The sequence below is a fragment of the Plectropomus leopardus genome, chromosome 12, assembly GCF_026936395.1.
Source record: "Plectropomus leopardus strain MGB_pleo_1.0 chromosome 12, ASM2693639v1, whole genome shotgun sequence".
NCBI lineage: Eukaryota > Metazoa > Chordata > Actinopteri > Perciformes > Serranidae > Plectropomus > Plectropomus leopardus.
In genome coordinates this window covers 22,923,475-22,945,366 of record NC_142187.1, presented here as the reverse complement: position 1 = coordinate 22,945,366, position 21,892 = coordinate 22,923,475, and the positions used below count along the sequence as shown (strand labels likewise).

The 21,892-nt window shown below is 39.5% G+C and overlaps 1 protein-coding gene and 1 long non-coding RNA gene across 4 annotated transcripts; one reads left to right on the top strand and one right to left on the bottom strand.

Annotated features, from left to right (window-relative positions):
- Positions 1–6,809: 6,809 nt before the first annotated feature.
- LOC121951353 (aquaporin-4-like) lies at positions 6,810–12,252 on the top strand. Of its 3 annotated transcripts, none has more exons than XM_042497642.2 (5): positions 6,810–6,916; positions 7,497–7,914; positions 7,998–8,162; positions 9,375–9,455; positions 11,072–12,252. In XM_042497642.2, the coding sequence occupies exons 1-5, from the start codon at positions 6,825–6,827 to the stop codon at positions 11,321–11,323; spliced, it is 1,008 nt and encodes a 335-aa protein (XP_042353576.1). In that variant the 5' UTR covers positions 6,810–6,824; the 3' UTR covers positions 11,324–12,252. The 3 variants fall into 3 exon arrangements, with proteins under 3 accessions (XP_042353576.1, XP_042353577.1, XP_087941675.1); XM_042497643.2 differs by having other exon boundaries at positions 6,858–7,065; XM_088085549.1 differs by lacking the exon at positions 6,810–6,916 and having other exon boundaries at positions 7,384–7,914.
- A 2,597-nt stretch (positions 12,253–14,849) lies between these two features.
- On the bottom strand, positions 14,850–16,647 carry LOC148188099 (uncharacterized). Its single transcript, XR_015778165.1, has 3 exons — positions 16,274–16,647; positions 16,096–16,143; positions 14,850–15,010 (listed from the first exon to the last, which is right to left on the bottom strand). It is a non-coding gene; the product is annotated as an uncharacterized LOC148188099 (long non-coding RNA).
- Positions 16,648–21,892: the final 5,245 nt, after the last annotated feature.

Sequence of the window (21,892 nt, the reverse complement as noted above, 5' to 3'; positions counted from 1 at the left end):
TGAAGTTCTTTAGTAGGCAAAGCTCAGGATCTAATGGGCAACTCCTGTGATCTTGGTCAAGGTGTCAAAAAAGTTGAGGCTTCACCTTTGCACAGAACCAGGTGCAGTACAGAGAGGAGCGGGTCTCTACACCACATCTTAAGCACAATTCTGAGACGTCAGGTTTGGATTTATGCAATTTCTGTAGGGTGAGGTACAGTTGATGGAGGACATATGGTGAACTAGTCTGTAGCGGGCATTAATCGTAGCTGACAAACTGTTTTGACATATACTTGACCAGAGCCGTTCATCAATGCTGATGTTCCAGCATGTTCTCATCCCAACTCATCAGCCGCTTTGCAGTAGACATGCTCTCCTACATATTAGAATTCAGGTATCCTTCTGCGTCTGCTTTTTATGTTCCAGGATGCTGTTACCATGATGTCAACAAATGGACATGGTGAAATGACGTGGCACGAGGTTATGCTCAGGCAACAACAACACATAGCAATAAATGCACATGCTGGCTTGGATGGATTTGTTAGGTTGAAGAGGGCACATCGTAAGGTGCAGAAAAAACCCAATCACATGGGAAGTGAACAATGGAATCCGCAAGTCTGTTGTTTCTGTCTGTGTTTTCGCCGTCCAGCTGTATTTAATGCCTTTTGGTGTCACGCACTTACGCCAAAAGCACTGTCAAAGCGGTGCTATTTTACAAGTTTGGAATGAGAACAGGCTGTGCGTTCAGATCTGATTCCCATCTCACTGTAGATTTGTGCAAACCTGGCTCGGGGCCCTGATTCAGAAGAAAATAGCCCAAAGTCAATGCTGACTTCTTTTAACAACATGGGATAGTATGCCAGCTTGAGTAGCATATTAGGCATACTACTAACGACTATTTTCTTTCTCCTGAACTACACCTGCAACCAAATCACCACACAGAAGAGAGCTTTCATCTACCAATGGCGTGTGAGGTAAACATTAATGGTGTTCTCCTCAGCTGAGCTACGACGTTAGCTTGATCAGTGTTGCTGGGTAAATACATACTTTCTTCTGTGCAGTGCAAAGTTCAGTGGAAAGAAAAAAGTTCCTACATCAAACAGCTCACAGCAAGGTCTGTGGATTATCTGAAGTAACTTGGTCATAATTTCTGGAAAAAGACATTGCTGTTGAGTTTTTCCAAATGTATTTTTTGGGAGCTTTGAGCACCACATGCCGAGTGCCATTTACTTCCATTAAACTGGCAAGAAGGCAGATATCTCTACAACTGATATGTCGACATTTAACAACTCACTAACAATCTAGATTGATAATTAGCACCACAGGAAAGAATTAAAATATATATTTTGGATTCTGGGTTGAACTGTCCCTTTGAGTTGCCCCTTAAAATGTATGAAAATTATTGGGGATGGGGGATTTTTATTTTAGGGATGCAAAAAGAAAACCCTCCTTCGATGAACTCTTTGCCCCTCCCTTGTGTTCAGCTAAAGTTGCAAGAGGATACAAGTTGGCATTGGTGCAGAGTGAGGAGTGATGACAATATATCTTTCCGAGTAACATGTCTTTACATCCAAATCGAGACTGCAAAATCTCCTCTTTACATGACAAAAATATTTCACTCCTATCATGGGGTGGATCATGTGACAGTGATGCACAGTTGCTAGCAGTATGCATTCATGATATCATCGCAGTACGTCTACGCGCTGAAATTCTAGAAGTTAACGTCTACCACCTTCATGCCCATCCCAAGGAGAGCAGGTGAAGTATCTAGAGCAAAGGTTAGTGAAGTATCTAGAGCAAAGGTTAAGTGTTGGCAGCATGACAAAATGGTCATCCATTTATTTTAAAAATGTAATGGAATATTTTTGTGCTCACAAACGTAGGTCACTGTATTTTATTTACGTCATGAGGACTGGTGCCCTCAAAGTAAAAAAAAAATTTAAAAAATACAGATAAGAAAGAAAGCCTTGGTACGATCTATTATTTAGTTTCTATTTTCATATGGAGAGGAAAAAACCCTTTATATTTTTTATAATAAGGTGTGCTGAAAAAGTCATATTTTGCAGCACTTTTTTTAATCCTCTTATCACCAAATCTAATATCACCTTTACTTTGTTTTTGACCTTCTTGTTGCTTGATGGTGAACAAAACTTTTATGTTGGCCTGAAGGAGCATGAAGGATCTTTAAGACAAATATTAACACATGAAACACATTAACGCATGAAAACTCCAGGGACTGCCCTTTCAGCGCAAGGTCATTTACACGGTCATTGAATGCATCATTAAATTTGGTCACACAGAAAAAGTATGTGTTGGGTTTGTGAATCATTGAACATGTGCTGCCTAGTTCACAAATGAGACCGAGGTAGATACTGACAGTTTTGCTCAGTATTGTAGCTCTCACATGAGGGATTGTTTTTCTCTCTGAACGAAAAGTTAATAAATTATTCAATTGTTTCACAAAACGATTTTATAGTTTAAGATGTCCCGTTTGGACCACAGGTAATCAGTAACAAGTCTAACTGGAAGACTTAATCCACCTCTCTATGACAAGCACATATTTGAGAAATATGGAGCTGTGTAAACTTGTTTTTAGTTCAGTTAAATGTGGTGTCTGCTAATAGATAACCAGTTTTTTTGATTGCAGTATTTCAACAAGAGAAAATCAGCAACTTGTGATTACTGCCCAACTGTCAACCTCTGGGGGGTGAAAAAAGTAGTTAACGCAGAAGCACTAAAACCTTGAATGCCCACATGAGGTTGGCTCCAAGTCAATCTCCATAAACCCCCATGTAAAAATGCCCGACTTTATTTAAATTCTCCAGCCATGACAGCTGTATGGGGTGAGGATTTTTTTATAGAACTCACCCTTTTTCATTTTATCAAGGCTTAAAGTTATGCATGATCAAGGCCAAGGCTGCTTTTAGTGACAGGCTGTCTACAAGGCCTCACCTTGGCTTCTGAGTCTGATCCAACCGCCTCCACTCCTCAGCTCCGACCTGTTGTGTAAATATGATCACTTCTGGCTCAAAAAAAACCAAGATGCCAACAGCCAAGATGCCAATCTCAAGGCTTCAAAGCAGGAGTCTACAAACTAATGGGTGACACTGCGGTAGCTACATCCATTATTTTAACACATTGTAGCATCACAAATCAAAATATGAATGTTTAATATTAAACTTTTGTCTATACGGACATGCTACAAAACAATGAGCACCAAAGTATAAATCATTCACCAACTCCCTACCTCAGTACAGTCCTCAAGTCCAAATATGTGTCCAGTCCTTGCTTATTTATATTCATTTTGTCTGTAAGGGTCAATCGAACAAAAGAATCAAAATGATTTTTTATTTTTTTTAAATTCCAAATTGTGTCTATTGTTTTTTTGAAGTCCATCATTAACTATGTATGTCATTTGTTTTTGTTACCTTGTGGCTATAAAATAAAAGTGTCCCTAACTTTTTCGTGTATTATTCAGCCCATAGTAGGCCTCAGCATGAGGTCCCAGTTTGGAAGGGGGATCTGGTGTTTCTTTGTGGCCACCGTACTGCAAACTTTAAAGGCATTTTTCTCAATATCGTAGTTTGATGACAGTCATTATGTAATATGACTTATTTTGGTTAGTATTTAAAGAACAAAAACAATACTAATATCATTAGAAAGCTAATAATCTCCCATTTACAGCAGTCTATTAAGTTATTAATGTGATTGGGATGGAGAGTAATGGCAGGTTAACAAGGGGGACATACTTTGGTCAATTTGCCAACAAGAGGATGAAATCCGCCCCCGTACCCCCTCAAATTGCCAACTGGTGAAAGACAAAAAAAACAAAAAACCTTTTCTGTGGGTCACAAAGAAGGTCTATACACTGTAGGCTCCAAATAAAAAGTTTATCAGACTTTTTCTCTTCACAATTTTTTGGAGCCTGCAACCAAAACAACAATCACTCAGCATGTCCACTGATTGCTCTGTATGTGCTGTTTCTTATCATTTCATGTACTCTTTAGTCTGAAATGCAACTGCTCAGCTTTCAAGGAATCTACTTCAGATATAAAAACACTGAATTTGTTTTTCAAAGCTTCATCAAAAGATACAACAGATACATGAGTTTTTCACGACAATGCAAAGCACAGAATGTAAGAACTCTGTATTTTTGATGATAATGTAAATTTGTCCTGCCAAGATATTATTTGACTGGCTTATTTGCTGTTCATATAATCACAGAAGTGACATCTACAATCTAAAAAAAAATCGGTCTTATAATCAGGCAACTTTACCTTTTGAAAATGGAAACGTGCTAAAGGGTGCATTCATTTCTAAATATTCACTGGGTTTATTATGTAATCCAATTCAAAATTACATGTAATAAAACAAGCTTTAACATCTTTAGATTGTGACACTATAAGTCACTTGTCCAGTTTTGTTCATTATCCTGCTGACAGTCGATGCACAACTCCTCAGGAGGTTTTAAGATTTACAGGCGAAACAGAACCAGGCTTCTAACAGGGAATTTACTTTTTTTTTTGGCTCACAGCAAAAGTCGTGATCCAGTTAGGCATGTGAAACAGATGCAAGTGTGAAAGAAGAAAAAAAGTGCTTCCACCAAAAATAGTTTCAGTTTGGCAGCTCTCACACTTTTGACATTTTTTCTGAAGGAGCTGAAGACACCCCCACCCCCCACCCCCTCCCTCCCTCAGACACAGGAAGGAGGTAAGTGTGTTGTGATTTTGTGGGAAGCATGGCCCTCAAATGCACACTGCAACATTGGGTATTTCTTGCATTATTGGTGATGTTTTTTTCATGTTTGTAATACATATTTACTGAAGATCAATATAAAAAGAACACTTGAAATATGCAGCAACAGTGCTCTTATAGCCACAGTTACCAAGGGTGTGGGTTTAGTTTTAACATTTAACACTGGCGTAGAAGCATTTGAAACAGGGAGGGGTTGAGGGTTTCTCCAGCAAGAAAATTTTAGGCATGAAATACTTAATTTTCTGCATTCTGGTGATTTTTTTGCATCAGTTTATGCTGTAAATGTCTATAATTCTGTCAAAATAAAAGTCCTATGCTATTTTTATGTTTTTATTGGGGGAGACAAATGCACACATTCTAAATATTCAGGGGGACATGTCGTCTGTGTCCCCTCTGAGATCTATGCCTGTGGAAATTAATGTACAGTGCCACTTTTGGCACTTGAACTGACAAATAATGGAGCGCTGTAGTTTATTTTTAGTCAGCTGAATTAGTTGTTAAGCTGTTCTTCCTATTCTAGCAATTACTGTGAAAGGTCTCAAAACATCCCTAATATATACAGTTATGTTGTTTTCACTGCATTTATTTATTTACTTTCTTATGTAGAGGTCACATTAACCCCAAAAGGAGCGTCACTGATGAAAACAGGCAAACGTAAAAAAGGAGGGAGGCTCTTTTCTTTCAGTCTGAGTTAATCGTGATACTGTTTGATCACCATAACGATAACATGTTTATTTTTCCGTTCATACCAAATAGGCCACGTTTCTCACTGGAGTCTTATCATGGAACAATTGATGAAGAAAAACAACGTGTGTGCGTGTGTTTGCTAATGTGCAAACACATAACCACTTGATCCAGATAAAATAGAAATATGGAATTTTATCTGCGTATTTCTCAACACAGACGTAAACTTGCGGTTTATGGTTTTCAAGTTACACATCCACCAAACCTGGATGGTAAACCAGGACTTTGTTGAAACTAATCCTCAGATCCTGCCTGTTGCACAATAACAAGACTGCTGGCTTTTTTTCAACTATGAGGTGACTTTAGTAAAAAGTACACATCAAGGTGGATGGTGCTAATTTCCAACCATACATGTGAGTCCCATGTGTGTATCCCACTGGATAGTTAATCGCCATCACTCTCCACTGTGTACTGATTACTGCTGATATTGGGATAGTGTCATTGTGAAAGCGTATATGATCCCCCCTCTGGTTCCCTCGGTTAACACCGTTAGCTCTGTCAGAACTGTTGTCTTTGTTAGCACTGTTCAGCTTACAGCAACATCAGCTGCTTCCTCAGGCACCTCCACATTGAGAGCCGAGTGTAGACAATCTCTAAATTAGATACTCTCTGAATATTTGCAAGAGCTCCTTTTAAGTCCTTGTTATTAAGCACAGTCCCTTTAAAAGGTTTAAGGTACAGTATTTTATTTATTATTGCATAGTCATGACTGATTAACATGTATGAAGAATTTTAATGACGGTTGAGGTTAAGCAACTTTTCACTAAAAAAACATATTTCTAAAGTAACTACAATTGTCAAATAAATGCAATTACGTAAAAAAAGTACAATATTTGCTCCTGAAATGTAGTGCAGAAGGGGAATAAGGTAGTATAAAATGGAAATACTCAAGTAAAAGTACAAGTACAAGTACCTTAACATCTACTTGAAAAGTTGATTTAATGTATTTCCCACCTGTGATGTTTATCAAATAGTATGAGCATCTTCAATATTTATCACCTGCTTTATAATCTGTTATCGTTCTAAAATAACTTTAGGATGACTATAATTTGTTTCTTTTTTCATATTTTGGTAAATTAAAATGGTCAGTACGTTTTTTTAATAGACAAAATGGTCCTTTAATGTGTGGTTCTGCAGTGGTTTAGTAAATATTGTGCTCACTCCAGCGTGTTTTCAAACCTCTGTTATGACTAAGATGCTGAGGCTGACTGAGTCACTGTGCGGTCGCACTTTGTGCAACAGTGCCACTGTTTGCACAGCAAGCAATTCTCACGACTCCTCCCCCTGTGCAGCCCGTTTAATTCCCGTGAGGTGATGCCCAGCTAGTAACCTAATAAAGCTGCTGGATGCAATCCCGGGGCACAATGTGTGGATCATGTTCGTCTGACAGACCTGCTCTCTGCTTCACTCCTGCTCTCACACAACCTGCTGCTTTGCTGTAAGTACTGCAGGGTCACACAGCCATTTCAACTTGTAGATGTGATGAGGGGAGAGATGTCTCTGCTGGTTGAATAACTCAGGACCTATGAATGAAAACAAATCACAGACAACGGGGACAGAGAGAGGGAGAGCACGTTATTCCATTTGGTAAGTTTTAGCCTTTATAGAAACTATTTAAGTTATCAACGCAACTTTGTTTCCATTTTAATTTTCAGTACTTTTCTCAATGTATAATAACATAACAGATGCTTCAATTTATGCATACCATTCTCTTTAGCATTAATAACCAAAAGATGTTAATTTTTCCTCCATCCTGGTTAAAGTTCAGTGAGTGACAGCAGTTTAACCATTGTATGCTTTGACTGTAAGTGTGATGATTTGCCCCTGTACACAATGTTTAAAGAATGCTCTGTATGGCATTTTCTGATGGAAAGTCACTGGCTTAAACCTCTGGTGGAGTTATAAATGTTGTGCCCAGAGGCGGCCATGCTGATAGGGTTCAGTACATTTCCAGCCACATGCACACACCAGGAATACATAAGTAGGCTAATCATTCTGCTCATTATTCTTTTTGCCAGGAGGTTCCTGTCCTGGTGTAACTGTCAGAGCATAATGGTGGCATTTAAAGGGATCTGGACCAAGGACTTCTGGAGGGCCGTGTCTGGAGAATACCTGGCCACTCTCATCTTTGTCCTTCTCGGTCTGGGCTCCACTATCAACTGGGCTGCGGGGGAGGAGAAGCCTCCCCCGGCTGACCTCGTTCTTATCTCCCTTTGCTTTGGCCTGAGCATTGCCACCATGGTGCAGTGTTTTGGCCACATCAGCGGTGGACACATTAACCCGGCGGTCACCGCAGCTATGGTTGTGACAAGAAAGCTGAGCTTGGCAAAGGGATTGTTCTATGTGGTGGCTCAGTGCCTGGGAGGAATTACAGGAGCGGGGATCCTCTACCTTGTCACACCTACTGCTGTCAGGGGGTCCTTCGGTGTGACCACGGTAAGAAGATGACTAGTTTTACTGGTGTGCATGACATGTTTTCATAAAATTGAAGGTCATTCGGAGAATCTTGTATTTCCAAGGTGAACTCCAACCTCTCATTAGGACACGGCCTCCTTGTGGAGCTCCTTATCACATTTGAACTGGTCTTCACTGTCTTCGCCACCTGCGATCCCAAACGCACGGACCTAGGAGGCTCTGCCAGCCTTGCTATTGGCTTTGCTGTAGCAATTGGGCATCTATTTGCAGTAAGTACCCTCCAGTAAGTCAGATAATATGAAATGGCAGTTAAAGGGATACTTCTCGGATTTGTAACCAGTTTTGTACCAAAACAACATGGATAGTATGTGTAGATGAAGTGTGGTAAACTTCACTCAACCTAAACAGTGCCTACCCGGTGAAACTTTTTGGCCCATGGGCTACGGCTCAAACTGCAGGCTGTATGTCTGCATTTTCATATTGCCCACAACCCATGCCACCACACCAGGAAAATATAAATCAGGATTCTGTTACTGTGTAACATATTTCTCACCTCGAATGTTTTCAGAAACATATTTTAGCTCACTGTTTATCTGTTTGTTGCCAGCTGGATGCTGCTGTCTCAAATGGACGAGTTTGCAATTCATCATCTACCAGCAGGAGCGGTCATTAGTCTAGTACAGCACCATGACTTACAGTATTTGTAGGTTTTCAACCTCTAGCAAAATCAAAAGTTACAGTCCTTTTCTCTTTTTTTCCTTGGTCATATGGCATAAATTTCAAAAGTATCTGCATCAATTTCAAAAGTATCTGCAAAAAAATCTTTGGCCTCTCAACCTGTCTCAAATTCTCCATTCGGAGGGTGGCCAACTAGATTACCCAGACACAATTACAAAATATGCAACTACAGCACACCAACCTTCAAAATCTCCTGCAACCCCATCTACATATCAGTAGATGCCTCCTGTTCCTCCTATTTGCTGAAACACTGATTCAAAAGATTCATCTTAAAAATCTCCTAAAATTCAACACACCACATTAAAGAGTTTCAGAACAAAGACTAGTTCCAAGTGTGAGCCCCTTTAGTACCCACTGAGAGCTGGATGCTTCTTGAGAAAGAGCAGGTGCATTAAAGCATCTATTCTTCAATGTGTGATATTGTGCGCTTCTCACTGATTCACACCCACATGCACATCTTTATTGGAGGCTGCCATCGCATAGCAACCAATCTCTTGGGGCTCCCTGAGCCCTGCAGAGCAAATGAATGCACAGGGAAATAGATGTTATCTCTTTCGCGCTGCACAACTGATCTCTCCCTAGGTCTGTTTAGCAAATGCCTATCATGACTTGCATGAGTTATATGTTTTGCAGTATAGGACATGCTCTGTGAGTCAAAGCAAGAGAGCGCTATACCTAAAAACATGTCTCTAGTGATAGTGTTATACAGAACTGTGATGAAAATGCTGTTATGTGTCTTTTAGATCCCATATACAGGAGCCAGCATGAACCCTGCTCGATCCTTTGCGCCTGCTCTGGTCACACTCAACTTCGAGAACCACTGGGTAAGAGATACTTCAGTGAGAGGATAATCTTTCTTCAGGGAGTTTGCAGGCCAAATTAATACCCAGTCACTCCTGAGTCAGTTTGACTGGAAATTTCTGTATGTTTAAGTATTCTACTATAATAAATCAGCGCTACATTGGCACAATAAATCAGTTCACTGGTTCAAATGCTATGGTACTGTGCCAAAATGCTCTAAAGTCATTTGCAGCTGCTAATGGTGATGTCCTGAGGAGGCTAAGCTCTACTAAAGTATAGGCTAGTATGCCAGGTTGAAACCTGGTAAGGTCACATTTTCAGTACCTCTGCCATAACAGTTAAAACAGCTGTCACCTAAAAATACAATCAAGGAATAGTCTTTCATTTATATCAGTAAATGCAAAAAGAAAACCCAGTGAGGTGGTGTCAAATCATACACACAAGAGCCTTAAATTTATGGCTTTACACAGCAAAAGAAGTGGCAGCAAATCGTAAATGCACGGTGCAGCATTTTATCCTCCAGCTACATAATGAGATGTCACTAGAAACGGTGTAAAATTGCATGAATTTTTGTATCCGGGCAATTATTTCTACTGAGCTATTTGCAGACAGCATGCTGTCAGTGTGTATTGGGTGATGTGCAAGGGTGTAACACTGTCAGTAACTGTCACTGTGGCTGGTGTCATATTCACAAGTGTCCTCTCTTGGACACTGATCTACCTGCCTCTGATTAAGGCTGACCTTTTGGGCAGTCAGCGCTGCATTATGTCTACAGTAATAAAAGTATCTCCAATGGATGCTGATTAGCAAAGGTGTGGACTTGAGTCGCATGACCTGGACTTGAGTCAGACTTGAGTCACAAATTTGATGACTTAAGACTCGACTTGGCAAAATAAAGAACGACTTACAACTTGACACATATGACTCTTGACTTTTACAGGAACTCAATCCAGGCACTCCAAAAATATATAAACGTGCAAGGAAATATTAAAAAGCCTTTACTGTAGCTAAATCATTAAAAGAGTTAACATGTTTTGACAACCGCAGGTCTTCATAAGGGCTTAAAAAAAAACTTGTGATTTTACTTTTACTCGGACTCGAGCATTTTGACTCAAAAATACCTTCCTACCTTAAAAAGTATGTTATTTTAAAAGTGTGCCGCAAATCAGTTAATGCCAAAAAATGATACCAGACGATTTTGTTTGCATACTGTAGCTACGCAGTGGTCATTGGATTGCAGTATGCAAAATGTGTGGGTCAGAAATTAAATGTGTTTTTTAAGAAGAATTCATGATTTTTATAAATTCAATATAATATTAGTCTGTTGTTTAAACGCCATTACCTATGGTGAAGAGCACACTGCCACTTATTTTGGACTGGAAACTCAAAGTTTATTTGGACTTGACTTAAGACATGTCAGTTTCAACTTGAGACTTGTCTGTCTTGATTTGGGACTTGACACTGGACTTTCTTTCCTTGACTTGAGACTTGGCTCAGGACTTGCCTGTCTTGACTAAAGTCCTGACTCAGGACTTGAGTGAAAAGACTTGTGACTTGCATGAATATGACATGGTCCACTTCTGATGATTAATAAGCTAATTCATTAAGTGTTTTTGTTGTTGTTGTTGTTTTACGGCAGGTGTACTGGGTGGGACCCATGCTGGGCGCCATCCTGGCGGCTGGTCTGTACGAGTACCTGTACTGCCCTGACCCTGAGATGAAGAAGCGACTGGGGCAGGTCTTTCAAAAGGACCCATCAGGCAAATACAGGGAAGTGGAGACAGACGACATTGCCATCAAGCCGGGATCCATTCACACCATCGATGTGGAGAAAGCTGAGAAAAAGGATGCTTTCCAGGACTCCACGGGGGAAGTGTTGTCTTCAGTATGACTATCACGTGCACTGGAAATAGAGACCAATCTGTAGAGCAGAATGACAATCAAAACTTCGGAGTATTCATCTCAAACTTGCCCCCCCCCAACCTCCAAAGCAGAATATGATTTCTGTCCACGAGGCTTCCCAGCGAGGCTGAATTACTCTCATTGTCATAAAGCTAATATGATGTTATGGCTCAATCCCACAAACATCTACAACCTGTTCAATACTCCTCCCGAGGCCCTCCCTCAACGATTTTTGTAGCAGTGTTGGCATGCGACACACACTGCAGAATGACAGCCCGCAATACATCGTGTTAGGGAAATATGTGTGGGGGTCAACCAATTATGTGGGGTCATCACGCTGAATTGGAGAAGTGAAGAAGAAAATGCAGGCTTGTTATTTTTGGATTAGTGTCACATTTGGTCCGTGTACTGTATATGTAATAACAGGGGGAGATTTTCCCTGTAATCATTAAGCACATTACAGGTCCCAAGCAATGTAAGGCAGCTCTGACCAGCTTTATTATCAGAGATGTATTACAGCGCGCTCTATTTTCAGTGCATTCGTCAGGGAAGCAACCAGTTCATATGGAAACACTGTCTTTCTGTAAAACTCTGTCTCCACTTTTGGCTGTTTATTATTATTGTTACATAATGATTTTATTTTTTTCTATTTTGTGAATATTGTGATTTATAGATCTAGATTTGTAACATTTCTTATTTCTCTGTATGATTAGTTGTATTTCATAATTAAGTTTTTAACTTATTGATAAGATATTTGACTGATCTATCTTTATGATTTTAAGTTCAAATTTTTGTTTTATGCTCAAACTGGAAGTGCTCAGATATGTTAAAGATATCAAGTTGTAAAAATAAAGTTTTTATTAATACTAAGTTACTATTAATGATCTCTTTCTGGCTTATTAAACCTTTTTAAACCTGGATCAACATCAGTTTCTTGTGTTAAGTTCAGACACCTTTCACAAGAAACCTTTGAAACCCTCTTTTGAAAACATGGATAAAAAACCACCGGGCAACTTGGCAAGGGATGCCCTGCAAATTGCAGGACATTAGCAAAAGCTGACAAAAAAATTAACTGAAAATTTGAAGAAATATTATGCATATTATTATATAAATAATCAATAAATTCAAATAATTTACATTTAAATTTTACATTTTTTTAGCACTTTTTGCGCTATTTCTTTTTTAAAAACACATTTTCTTTGCACGTGTGCTCATTTTCAGGTAATTTCTTGGGGTTTTGGGGCTTGTTTGTTTTTTTTTACTAATTCCTAGCTACTTTTTTATGAAGTTGTTTATTGCTTTCAATGTTTTTGATTTGAGATTAAGCCAATGTGCTTAGGTTTTAACAGGTTAACTTGTTTTGAAACTTGCAATCAGGACAGATGCACAAACCTACACCTTTCACACAATCATAAGTAATCTAGTGACCATCTCTACAAGGCCTCTTACTTCAGTCACTTGTTTCTGGCAGTAGCAGCTGGCCACTGCGGAGAGGAAAGGTTCAGATCAATGATGGATCGGCTCATCTACCTTTAGATTATGTCTCCCCATGGCCAGATAAATGTCCAGGATGTGTGTTCCTTGTGAGTTAAGTCTCTGAGAATAGCTTCATGTAATCTCATTCCATCAGCGGCAAGCACAGGAAATGATACCACTTTGTGCTACGAAATAGAGGTGATCTGTTATGTCTGCACTTTATTTCCTTTTCTAAAAGAACAGGTGCAATTCAATCTTTTTTTTTTTGTAACGTGGAGGAAATGATCAGCTCCACTGATCCTGCCGCATCAACTGAAGTTGTCTACATGGTGCAACTATATTGCGTTTGCAAGGCTGGAAAGCCAGTATAATTCAGATACTAAATCAAAATTGTTTTTACTCCTACTCCATGGACTAACCCCCCACCCCCCCATTTCACCTTCCTCCCCATGTGAGTGCAGAGTTTATGTGAGACAACAGTATCACCTACTGGTCACAGTGTGAATTGCCTGCTGTGCAATGATGCTCCCATTTGTATTTCTCCAGGGGAGGGCAGCCAAGAGCCTTGGATATACAGGTTACACTGCAAACGTGGGTAGACACAAGTCAGTTTTATTCATAAGTCTGAGCCACATTTCATTTGAAACTGGTCCAGGCCATTAATTCACAACTACACAGGAGGATTAAGTGTTGCACAGCCCTATAACAGGAAGCTCCAACAGGAGCCTGAGCTCAAGTACTGAAGTACTTTTTTACCTCCAACCTTGGTATTCTTAGCATTTTTACAATTTTGTGAGAGGATTCTTGTTATCACTCATGCTGCCTGAATTGAACTGGATCACATTTCTGTACATAAAGGTTGCAGACATTTGTTTGAGACTGCTGATGTTAACAAATGCTGTTCTTCAAGGCCTACTGGAGTTGAAAATGGACATCACTGCTTTTCTCAGCAGCACTATCCTTTACCTGCAGGCATGCTGCCTGTATCCCTTAAGGCTTCAGTGGCTCGAGGCCAGCACCCTCTCAGCTCCCTTTAATCATCTTTATAGCCCAAATAAATGAGTACATAAATCTGATGTTTCATGCATTGACTATTTCCTCTTGGGACAGACGAAGGGGGAATGTGCTCACTCCGTTTTGATTTATCGGCATTTGCTCATCTGAAGATTAAATAGGGGAAGACAGGTGAGGAGAGCGGTCCCCGTTGGACTTGGAATTTGGTTTTGTGATGAACTATTGGTGGTGGAAGGTAAAAGTATTTATATGTGGCTTCTGTGTGCATACAGATATTCTGCGTGATGCATTTTCTTGCGCAAATGAGCAGATGCTGTAAAGTGCCAATCAAATCCAACAATGTCATTAGGAAAATGTCCTCTCTGTGTGTTGACAAACTTCCAAAGGCTTGCCGCAGACACCTCAATTAGGATAAGGCAAATAAAAAGTGACAGCAGATGACAGACCAGCACTTTTTCAGCTGTCTGTTTGTTAACATCGCGGCTTATCAGCGAGATGTTGAGCAGAAAACTGATAACACATGGACAGCCTTCATAGTGGCTGCCTCCATAATTCACTCATTTACATCCCCAGCCATTGCAAATACCAACAATGCCTATATGACGGGGATATTGTTATAACTAGAGCTTCATTTGCACATTATACAGATGCCAGCGAAGTATATCTCAGAGTGCATCTTATCTAACTAAGAACAGGCAGATTTCTTGTGACTTGAAAAAACAGATTTTCAATTCCCCAGCATACAACAGAAGGGGCAAAAAGATAAAACACACACCTTAAAGATCATTAGCAATTAATATTTGGGGATTCATGAAGAAAAACAGCGTTAAACACTTGTTTAATAATTCATACTATAAACAAGAAAGTCTCCCACTTCCTTAATAATTTAGACGTAAGCTAATGTTGATTTATTCAGGAAGGTCTCTGCCACCAGCACCGCCTGGAGTGCCCAAATTTGAATTAAAGTAGGACAGTAGCAGGCGAGTCTGTAATAACATTTGTATAATTTTATTATTGCTCTGGGCTCAGTTCATTTCCTCCTCCAGTAGCTGCGTGAAATTGTTTGATTCTGGAAACTGCCTTGAGTCTGCGGCTCTGGGGTTGGAGGGTGGTACAGGAACAGGAAGGCATGCGACTCTCTCTCTCTGTCTGTGTCTGATGCTGTCATACGCATAAACACACACAGCTCCACATACACACACATGCAGAGGGAGAGATAAATAACTTTGTTATTCTGGGTTTTGTAATACTGTTACATTGGCTCACTTAATAACTCAAGCTGTCTTGAGAATATGATTGATATTCTCACTCACCTTGTCACTTATGATGAATATTTTACTGCGTTTATGCGAGACAGCTCGGAAGGGGAATAACTCATTCATTACATTATCAAATCATATAAATATGAGAGTTTGTGTTTACGTCTTTTTGCAGTAGAGAGATTTCTTGTTAATGTCAGACAAAGAAAGTCACTTCCACTGTTCCTTTGCAAAGAAATTCCTGCTTTCTGTAACTAAGTATAGTGTTGTGCTTGGCCACCTTGAATTTTGTTATTTTAGCAAAGGTATAATGATAAAACATATTTATTTCTCAGTAGTGTCTACTAAAATACAGCTAGAACATACAGGAAATATGTATACAGTAGTAAAAATGCAAATATTTCAGAAAAACAAGAACTTCAACTGGCTAAAGTTGCAAATATAGTTTCCACTCAGCATGTCTTTCACTCTCTTGGGCAGACAAAATGAGATTTACAGTACTAATCTTTAGTGTGTTTACACCTGGTTGCATTCATGACAAAAGCTCAGTGTTGATAGTTTGAGCTGCCTTTTGTATGATTCCATGTTTCACACTAAATATTGACTGCAGGCTAAAGAAGTTATTTTGTTTTGATGAGTTTTTGTATGCATTATACACGTTCTCTGTACTGTACTGCAACCTGGTGTAACATGCAAAACACATCATCACGCTCGCATGCATTATATGCACTACTGCATCAACATTACAAAAACTTACTTTGAACAACCGCAACACACGCAAACCACCAGCAGCGATTGCAACACCACCATCAAATCATCCAGCATGTCTCTCAGCTGCCAAATGCACACCAACACCACATGACAGAAAACTCGTTTCCACACAGTAAATATTATTACAATATTAACACTGCCAGATACAACCTTAACAAAGCACAATATTGTAGAAAATACAATGCAGTACTTCGTGTTTGGAGAGAAAAAAACAGTCTGATAGCAAATTCCAAGTAATTACCTTATTTCAGTGACTCCTTTCCCTCTTGGTGTCCCATGAAAGATAATTCTTGATATCCCAAGAAAAAGACACACGGGCGTTTCAAAATGTCACGGTGTTTTTTTTTTGACTCTCTTGTTGTGCAGAATAGTTTCACATCACAGCTGCTCATCAACCTGTAAATCCACTCTGGACTCACCGAAGGTCTTTAGATGTACCACCGCCATGGGATGAAGCTCGGAGGCCTGATGTTTGACAGCTGCTTCGGTGAAGCCTGTCATGCTGTTAAAACCAGAGCTACCTCACGTCCCCTCACTGGTGCTAACAGTAAACACGGCTAGCAAACTAGCTTGTTCCGCTCGGTGCTAACTGTTAGCCACTCATGGCTGCTCTGGGTGAAGTGTCGCACAAGACTTGTCTCAGTTAGTCCGTCCTGTTTAGGTGTATGTCTTCCTCTTGTAATTATTTCTTTCTTGACTGTCTTCTTGTCGCCTTGAAAAAAAAAGGCACTTGAAGCAGGTCGGCAGTCGCCATTAACGTAGCGGCCATTGTGTTTCCCACCAGCACGTAGCTAGTTCGCTGACGTCACAACCCGCCAGGTTAAAGTTGGGACTCTAAAAAAGTTTAAAAAACAATGAATACTTCATAATTAACTGCTTATTATTTTAGCTAAATGTCATATAAATGTAAATACACGCCCAAAAAGCCATTGATGAAACTGTTTCTATTGGAGTTACAGCAATATTCAGAATCTATTCGGACCTCCTCAAACCCCAAAGCTGTTAAGAGGCTTGACTATTTAAATTTATTTAATTGAATTAACTGAAAAAAAAAAAAAAGTTTTCAATTATTTATTGATTTTTGTAACCCTGGCATATGTTTTGTTTTATTATAAATTGTTTATACTGTTGAATTTTGTAAACCTGACATATTGAATGCAGTGTATATTGTTGAAATTACAAGAAATTTTGGTTAAAAAAAAAAGACTCTAAAAAATTGGCGGGGGCGGAGCCTTACGTTCTACGTCACAGACAGTGGCGTATGCCTGACGCGCGTTTCCGTCAGCTCACATTGAGAGCGTCTTAAACTCTCAATCCATAGCCTAAAACGTTGTTTATTGACCTGATATTTTCCTTAACAACACCATTAACATTTCAGGAGACCTCATGCCCACCTGAAACTTCAAACAGAGATGATTCTGTAATTTATACGTTCATCTATTCACGAAGAAACACCTGTACTTTAGATGTAGAAGGTCCTCTAGTAGGTACTTTTACCATGCTAACAGGCAAAATCACTCTCAGCTTTCATACAGTCAATATTAGATTTAACATTTATTGATAAAATAAGATCGACTTGAAAATAGTGACAAACTGACGTTGGTGTTTTATGATTTACCGTTCGGTTTAATCAGTTAAACATAAATGCTGCTATGCCTGAAACCAAGCAAAGTCTAAAGTGTGAAGTCAGCTGTGATGCGTTTAAGTGACATAGGAAACCCTAACTCAGCCCCATGAGAAAGTAACTGTATTTGTTTTGTGGGTAAATAACATACTGGACAAGAATACAGATACATTTCAGGTACATTTCAATTTAGTTATGACAAACAAATTTGTTTGTCTGCTTCTCTGCTGGCCCTGTCAAAATCAAAATCATCCCACCACTATACATATCTATCTATCTATCTATATATATATATATATATATATATATATATAGAGAGAGAGAGAGAGAGAGAGAGAGATGTGTGTGTGTGTGTGTGTGTGTGTGTGTGTGTGTGTGTGTATGTATATTACACATTACAAACAACACTTTGCTAAAACAGCAGCCAAGTACTGTATTTTACTCAGTTTGGCTGACAAGAAACAATACAATGTCATCATTTTTTGGAAGTTCACTAAGCTATTGAGTCTTACCTTGTAATTCCTAGTTTGTGGTGTTCCTCTACTGTACTGTGATTTTGTTTTCCAATGATGTGACTATCATTTCCAAAATGGTAATTTGCAAAACTCTGATTACTCAAACACAAACAATCAAGTTTGGGAGGTATTAGTTCATGTAACACACACCTGAGACCCCGGTGGCTTTGACAGAGGAAGGGCGGGTGGAGAAGTTCTGATTGGTTTCCTCAGGGGGGCTTCGTTTCTAACTTCCCACCCGCACACATTCCCTCACTCACCCTACCTCCCACCCCCCCCCCCCTCAATTCCTTTATGCAGAGAAGCCCAAACTGCAGTTTGATGAAACACATTTGTTTGACTTAACTCTTGCCTCGCCATCACGGCTAAATCTCGAAGGCCTGTCGGTGTAATGTGGCCCAACAGCAATTGGGTTAATGAGAGGATATATGTACAAGTGTGGGACTTGACCGGAGGAGCTGTTTTCCATTTGGGTTTGGTCTGCTCGTGTTATTAGGGAAACCTTTATTATTGTTGCCCTCTAGTGGGAACCATATAATAGGATTACATTTTATTAGAGCCTCCCAGCATTACCCAAGCAGCCCCCTCCTCTTGTCTCTCTTCCCCTCATAGTGGTGTCACTGACTCCTCCGTCCACTGTGGGTGGGATGGGTGCATTTGGGGCTAAAAGGTAAGTTGAAAAATGGGGCTGCAAGTGATCCCGTACAAAGTGGGATCCTCATCTTTTCTGGGAAAAAAAGTGGCTTGTCAATATCAAAACTTGATTTGTGATTACTTTTTTGTCAAAGAGAAACTATTTTATGAGCAGAATAGATTCTGACATGTGCGTCATGCTTGTTTTGTAAGCTGTAATAACCCCATTGTAACAGTGAGTCAGAGACATGTACATGCATGGCTCCCCAGAGTTTGCATGTTGGAAGTTTCTCATGAACAAAGACACAACTATGGTGCACAGGCTTGTTGGTTGTCTTCACTTTTTGCTATTACTAGCTGAACAAAGGAGCTCCTCTGTCACATAATCACCAGCCTTAATACTGAGCCTTCCAAGGCCATGCTGGATGGTAGGACTTGGACTACAGAGTCATTCTCCAGAGCTAAATTTCATTGTGCCAAAGATAATATTTGATGAACAGTTCTGGCCTAAAACTGTGCAACCCTGCAGGGCAGATTGACTCAGGCTCTGGAGCAGCTTCAGCACTTTCCCTTATCCATCCCACTCCCTTACATAACCACAGGCCATTAGAGGGGTGTGGCAAGTATAGCAGCAGTTATTAACGTGGTCTGAGGCGAAACCACCATCTCTCTAAGTCCACGCTGGCTGGTTTGCGGGGGCTAGAGGGCCGATGGCAATCACTGGGTGCAAAGGTGGTTCACCCTGTTTGGCTGGGTAAATAATAATATTTGACAAATGAAGGTCATAAAGGTGTTTTGAGCAAAGCAGTGTCTTTTTTTTCCTGTTATACACATCCAGATGCCATAAAGTATGGACTACGTTATTGTTAAAGTGATGATGATGAAACCAGTTTTTCAGTTTCAGTGTTAAAATTAGGTTGAATTCAAGCACTGAGGTGACATGAAGTAACTTTGCTAAATTGAAGCCAATTCAGTGACATGTACAGGATGAAACAAATGCTAAAATGAAGTCGAACAGTTGCATAAGTAAAGTTAAATCAGGGTTAGTCAGAAACTGGACTTAGTGATGTCTGTTATCTAATATATATTTAAAGAAGCACTTCACTGCTAGAGACAGTCTTTTCATAAAACTAGGCTGTGTATGCAGTGGAGGGATGAAGATACTTGTTAAACTGGTGCTACATGACCAGAGAAAACAGGGAAAAGGGGCTGTGGAATTTGCTTTTGTTTGAGAGCCTACAACTACCAGAATGCACTGTGTTGCAGTGTCCAAGAAACATTCCCGCTGGTGGGTTACATATTGAGAGTTTGGCAATTTTTGTTGCATTCAAATGGAACTTGTGAGCTTGTATTTATGAAATGGGAAACCGTTTTCAAAACAGAGCACATCTACCAGGCAACTGCAACATGGACACTACTGTCGGCATCTAGATGCCACAGAGACTGATAATTTAGCAAGCTAGTGAACAAGTCACTTGTTGCAGGCAATGCAAAGGCATAGTGTCAGATGGAAAAGATGAGGCTGTTGGGGATATCAGTATTTTCCTCAAACATATTATAAATTTACAGAGAACAGCTCTTTACAACTAAAATTATGATATATTAACTTACCATCCCTCTAGAAATAGAGTTTGTGGCCTGCGCCATTTCTGAAAATGTCAGCAAATACATCACAAATCGTAAACTTGAAGCTTCCAAAAAATTTTCACTTACAAGATCGTAAATACCACATGAAATGAACTTAGGTCATGAACACAGTAAACACGACCCCAAATAAACATATCAGTAGTACAGGAAACAATATGGCGGCCAGCTGGTGACAAACAGTCTGGAACTACAGTTAAACAGTAGCTAAAATATGTTTTTAAAAAAGTTTAAGCCTAGAAATAGGCAACACAGTAATAGTATCTTGGTTTATGTTCAATCAGCACTACTTAGTTTTACAGTTTGATAGAGTTTGGTCTGCATTTAAAGGAGCGAGAGAGGAGTTGGCCACGCCCCCGTCTGTGTGCTCCTTGTGTCCATGGATGCAGAAGTACAATCTGTAGTCTGAGAAACGGCCCTACAGCCAGTGAAGAGCGTTATTCAGTGTATTTTATTTGAGAGAAGAGCAGGAAAATCTGTGCTGCTTCCCACATTGTTATGATACAAACCTGTTTGAAAATCGGCAAAGTATCCCTGAGATCTTTAGTATCCACCTAAGCCCCTGGTTGGTTGAGGTCAGGTTATGTTGGACATGAGGTAAAATGGGACAAATGAGGTTTTACATCTTGGGCTCTGTACATATTGGCAGCCAACCACTGAACATGTTATTGAGTTGTTGCTACAAATGTCCTACACAAGAAACAATCAATTTTTTGGTCTAAGATAACTATTATGGGCAGAGCAAAGATTAAAAAAATAAAAAGGCTGATCTCAGAACTTGCCAGGTAAACCATGTCGCATGTGGATTTTGTAATGAATACTTTATGCCATTGAATCACAACCTATGCTGTTGTGTGCCACCTTGTCATATTAAGCACCTTGTCATATTTAGCATTTTTGTCACTTAAAAAAATACTTGAGATTATGAGTCCATGTCAGCCACATTGATTCAGAATTAGCCATAATTGTTACACAGGTACATGTCCATTTCAGACAATGACACCAAGGTAACAGGAAGTACAAGACCAGAGAAAATATGGCAGGATATTCAGACAATATTTTTGATAAACAGCCACAGGTCACATAAATGATTTAATAAATTAACAAATGAGCTGATAAATCAATTTTAACAATTTAAAAAAAACAACAAACATCACTATCCCATTTTACCTGAATGAGTCATGAGAGTAAATTCAGGGTTTTTGACATATATGACGGTCCAGAGTTTCAAAATTATTTTAATTGGCAGCATGTTTATAGCAGAAATCCATAACAAGTTGTAAAAGTAACACTTAAGATAGTATTTAGGGTGAGAGAGTGAGTTTTAGGTGGGGTTTCTTTTTTGGTAATCTACCAAAAAGTGCCGCAAATGACCTGATTTCACCTTCATACCAAACCAAATTGGGCAGTAGCTGGAAATGGTGTAGTGAATTTGAAGAGGGTGTTTTTTTATTGCTGAGGAACTTTTAATTTGTAAAAGGAGGAATGTTTTACATAGTCTTGCCTCAAGTGTTAAGTTGAGACAGAAAAAAATGGATAACCAAACTAATAAGGTTTTTTTTTGTGTCCGGTTTTGAATTTTCCAACAAGCAGAATAAGTTTTCCAGGGTTCCTCTCTCTCT

Bases quoted from the DNA above. Each gene is read 5' to 3' on its own strand.
- LOC121951353 (XM_088085549.1), top strand. From the start codon at position 7,384: ATGTTGTGCCCAGAGGCGGCCATGCTGATAGGGTTCAGTACATTTCCA. The intron at 7,915-7,997 runs GTAAGAAGATGA...TGTATTTCCAAG, and splicing joins GGTCCTTCGGTGTGACCACG to GTGAACTCCAACCTCTCATT. The intron at 9,456-11,071 runs GTAAGAGATACT...GTTTTACGGCAG, and splicing joins TCAACTTCGAGAACCACTGG to GTGTACTGGGTGGGACCCAT.